Source organism: Salvelinus sp. IW2-2015, unplaced genomic scaffold (assembly GCF_002910315.2).
Source record: "Salvelinus sp. IW2-2015 unplaced genomic scaffold, ASM291031v2 Un_scaffold10588, whole genome shotgun sequence".
Taxonomy (NCBI): domain Eukaryota; kingdom Metazoa; phylum Chordata; class Actinopteri; order Salmoniformes; family Salmonidae; genus Salvelinus; species Salvelinus sp. IW2-2015.
The window spans coordinates 1-4,904 of record NW_019951846.1 but is presented as its reverse complement, the minus strand read 5'-3'; the positions used below and the strand labels follow the sequence as shown (position 1 = coordinate 4,904).

Below are 4,904 nucleotides of genomic sequence, written 5' to 3'. Positions count from 1 at the left end.
CGCTATGAAACCTGCAGACGTGAGAAGAGAGGTGAGGGGTGTTTAGTGCTGCAGTGAGATGTAGGCCTTGCCCTGATACATGACTGTTGACCTCATGTATTAGGGCAAATGTTGGCCTAAAATCACTCCAAGTCAATCAAGACTCATTAAACATTAAAAACTTAGATTCAGACCATTTTAGAAAGAAAACTGTAAAATGGCAGTATGTGGTTTAGATGGAGGCAGAGACGGCAGTCTTCTTTACTACAAGCGAGTGGTAAGAACGAAGCTTACCCAGTATGTTCTCGTGCCTCATGAGCACAGTTTGGTAAATCTCAGTCTCTCTGAACCAGCTGGCCTCCTCCCGGGTGAAGAACACCTTGACGGCCACCTTCTCTCCCCGCCAGCGGCCCAGCCACACCTCGCCGTAGCGCCCCTTGCCGATCTGGCGTACCATCTGGATCTGCTTGGCAATGGTACGCTGCACCTACAAGACATACCAGGGAGAGGGATTGAGCATCAAGTGTGCCACAGATCATACCTACTACAACTTTTACCATTTGTTATTTTCTTCACGTGATATTCGCCGTTTCAAGCAAGATGTGTGCCAATGCTTTGTAAGGCTATGTTGTGTTATGTTATAATTTTCAATTTTACTGAACCTACTATAATCTAGCTATGACCAAAGACAAACACAAAATCAGCTGTTACACTTTCCTGGAAAGCAGAAAAAAGTCGCATTCCATAGCCAAAGGCTTTCCATCCAGGCCACATGCTCCAAAGCCCCTCCCTGTGTCGTGTGGGGATCTTACCAGCAGGGGGAGCCCAGAGCCACTGCTAGAGGACTGGGACTGGTTGATGAGGTCTTTGAGAGACTCTCCCACAGGGATGAAGGCCTCGTCCTGCTCCAGGTCCCGGTGGTACCGCTGCCTCTCCGTCTGCCACTTGTACCTGGCAGGAACACACACACAGATCAGTACACATGCTAAAGCTACAACATGAACAAGAAGTGCTGTGAGGCAACAAGTAAATCATTATTAGAAAAGAGGTGAAACAGACTAATCTCAAAGAAATGCTTAAATGGCACCAACAGTTGACTTGTATTCTACCGCCAGGACTCAAGTCACTGTATAGTAGAGACGGTACATTTGGAATCTCTCTCTTTCTGTTAGCTAGTCCACTGTAATAGCCAGTCCTACCTGTAGTAACAGACTACCGTGATGCAGATGAGAGTGCAGCAGCACACAGTCATTGATATAAGGAAAGCCAGCCAATGGGCACTGCCAAAGTAGGAACCTGCAAAACAAAACAATTTCAGTCCCCAAATACAATTTCCGACGCAGACAAACTAGTATAAGAAAACCATAGTGGAGCCGCTACAAAGAGGTAAACACCAACAGTAGAGTAACAGTTGGCCCGGAGCCTCACCAGTGTCCATTGGGGGAGGTAATGTGGGCTGCAGGTCCCGATTACAGAAGTCTGTATCGCAGCATTCGATCGTTCGCCTTGTCTGAGCCCTGGGCGAATCCTGAAACAATGTTTGTTGGCATAACAAGGGTTATTTAGAATGATTAAACAAGAACAAAATATGAATATTAGCTATAGACTCAGTGACCAGTTTATTAGTTAACGTCTCGCCTACAGACAGTCAAGTGATAGTGGCTTGCTATTTCAAGCAGGCAGAAAGGCGTCAAAGGATTCTGTTACTGTTCCACTGAATGTTAGAGCGTGGTATGATTGGCGGTGCCAGGCGCGCCGGATCTCAGAATCTCAGAAACGGCCAACATCCAACATCCTTTTCACGCACAACAGTGTCTAGGTTTTACCAAGAATGGTGTGACTTTTTTTAAAATGACATCCAGTCAGTGGCAGTCCTGTGGGCGAAAACAGCTCGTTGACGAGAGAGGTTGAAGTAGATTGGCAAGAATCGTGCAAGCTAACAGGCATGCCACGAACAGAAAAATAACGGCACAGTACAACAACTCGTCGATCCTTGTCATGGATGGGCTATTGCAGTAGACAACCAACACCGGGTTCCACTCCTATCAGCTAAAAACGAGAAGAAGCTGCTCCAGTGGGCTCGCAATCACCAACCCTGGACAATTGCGTAGTGGAAAAACATTGCTTGGTCCGACAAATCCCGTTTCCTGTTACTTCATACTGATGGCAGAGTCAGGATTTGGCATAAGCAGCATGAGTCCATGGACACATCCTGCCTGGTGTCAACGGTACAGGATGATGGCGGTGGTGTGGAGAATGTTCTCCTGGCACACGTTCAGTCCCTTGATACCAATTGAGCAGTGATTGGACGCCATGCCCCGAATAATTCAGGCTGTTATGGAAGCAGTGTCCAACCCGGTACTAAACTTGCTACTGAGTGTACATATACGTTCAATAATGACATTCATGTAACATAACATAATTGACATCCATGTGTCCTTGTCTTGTCCTGCTCCCTCCATACAGACATGCTTACCTTGCATTGAAAATGTGAGCCTTCATACTTCATGCAGCCAGAGGTCAGAATAGCTTCTCCATTCTCGTCCTCCTCGATGATGGCAAAACACTGGCCATTCGTCCTACAATATACACATTCAATGACTACAGTTCCAAAACACACTTAGGTTAGCGCTTTGACCAAACCTGCCATTCATTGACATTCATCACAGACCCAAAAGTCAGATTTGGAACAAACATCTAAATGAAAGATTCTGGTAATTTTGAATACTTTTAGCAAAAAGCTCTGAAAGTTGCTCTCACGAACCAAAAGCGGTTCCATAACATTCGAGCACTGGTAAACACTAACATTTCCTAGTGCGCTATTGTTCAGATGTTGCCCTACCGGAGTTGCACAGTAATAGTGTCACTGCTATTAGCTTCACGACATACTATGGAACGCCATTTGGGTCTTTGCGTGTCAAAAACGATAAACGTCAAATAACACTAATTTGACACATCAAATAACACAGTTCTATTATAGAATGTTATGTGTTCTGAATTTGCATGTGCAAGCCAAGCGCCACTGTCAACGCTGTACAAAAAAGTCTGCAAACAAGCAAACACCAGCCACAATCGATATGTTTACAATACCACATTGGTAATAAAGCAGTATGTGTTCGACTGCAACTTTTGCGGTAGCTAGCTAGCTAGCCTTAGCTTGGTACCTAGCTAGCACCAATACAACCAGCCTGAAAACAATGACCAGTAGAAACTGCAGTCATTTTCACTATTCTTAGCTATGATTTAGGAATCCTTGTGAGTAAGTATTAGCTAGGTAGCCACTTGTTGATTGCCTATTGAAATTGAGCTTCAGTTCATAACAATAAATATCTAGCCAGTTACTTAACCCTGTTGCACAAAGCTAACGTTATAAGCAGCCAGCTAGCTTCATCTGGCTAGTGAGRCTCGACCTGACCGGGTTGTGTGTTGTGAAGCTAGCCACATTAAGGATTAGGCACAATAGTGGAATTTGCCGTTTGCCTTCAAAATAAAAGTACCTCTTTCAAAGTGATGCAGAAGGTTACAATCGGTCGAATCATGCCATATTTAGACTAGATGTTAAACAAGGTTGGAATGTGAAGCAATGGAATTGGGTATCAGTCTACTCCGTGACACCCACAGAACACAACTGTGAAGAGTTTACGCAAATATTAGCATTGTAGCTCTTATCACAGGACTGTGTCAGCTTATTGTGTGTATTGACATTCATATTGGACTGTACAGCTTTACCTAAAGATTGGGGATCAATGAAATGGGGTAACAGTCTACTCAATACCCAATATATTTTTTCCCAACATCCTCCTCAGAGTTATCAGACTCCATTAATTTTCCTCTGGAATACTTTTCAATACACATAGGTTGACAATAAATGTGGCTCAATTCACAGTTGTTTCAGAGTCCCGCAATAAGAGTTACGGAGCTAATGTTCACTGGGTGTCACTGAGAAGACTGATACCTATGGATTGTGGATCAATGACATGGGGTAAGGCTGTACAGTGAAATAAGTATGTCCCCAATGCAATTCTAAAGTATAATGCATCCAGTGTGATTTCAACAGATTTGTCAAATTAACAAATTATTGTCTTTTGTTGATTTTATATAACATTCCAACCTTCCAAATAGTGTTATTTGACGTGCATCTTTTTTGACATGCAAAGACCCAAACGGCGTTCCAAAGAAATCCTGGTTGAGAATGAAATGACTTTACAAACGAACAACGAAACAGCACAGCAAGTGAAAGAAAACGGTTTTGATGATGCTTTACTGGTAATGGGGCCATACGTAAATGCCAACAAAACAACTTTTTGGTCAGTGTGGTGTGTGTGTGTAACCTTTATTTAACTACGCAAGTCAGTTAAGAACAAATTCTTATTTACAATGACGGCCTACCCCGGCCAAACAGGGACGACGCTGGGCCAATTGTGCGCCGCMCTATGGGACTCCCAATCACAGCCGGATGTGATACAGCCTGGATTCGAACCAGGGACTGTAGTGACGCCTCTTGCACTGAGATGTAGTGCCTTAGACTGCTGCGTCCATGTGTTAACCATTTAATTGTACWAGAATGCTTAAAAGGCCGCAAMAWTKTTAAATATCGGTTATTGGCATCGGGTTTTTTGTCAAGGAAAAGATTGGATATTGACATCGGCCAAAAATATCATATCGGTGCGTCACTAGCAGGAGGTTTAAAAAAGTATACTTAGTAGTCGGCAAAGTTTCGGAGCATGTCTTTAAGGATTTGGCCTTTGGGAAAGTACAGAGTGTATAACGAGGTGGTTGGTCACTCACTCGCAGGTGTTATTTTTGTGGTCCTCTGGACAGTGGCCCGAACAGTAGCAGCTCAGAAAGCGGGCGGCGTCCTCTGGGGCCACCGTGGTGTCGTCCCCGGGCTTCCTGGACTCATGCTTGTGCCCCGTGCCGTGGAG

At 44.3% G+C, this 4,904-nt stretch overlaps 1 protein-coding gene across 1 annotated transcript; it reads right to left on the bottom strand.

Moving 5' to 3' along the window:
* Positions 1-273: 273 nt before the first annotated feature.
* On the bottom strand, positions 274-4,901 carry LOC111977682 (bone morphogenetic protein receptor type-1A; the record flags this gene model as incomplete). Its single annotated transcript, XM_024145766.1, has 6 exons — positions 274-466; positions 792-930; positions 1,179-1,275; positions 1,408-1,507; positions 2,456-2,558; positions 4,768-4,901. Coding segments are annotated over 6 exons (766 nt in total), but the record flags the coding sequence as incomplete, so codon positions are not given.
* Between the last annotated feature and the right edge of the window lie 3 nt (positions 4,902-4,904).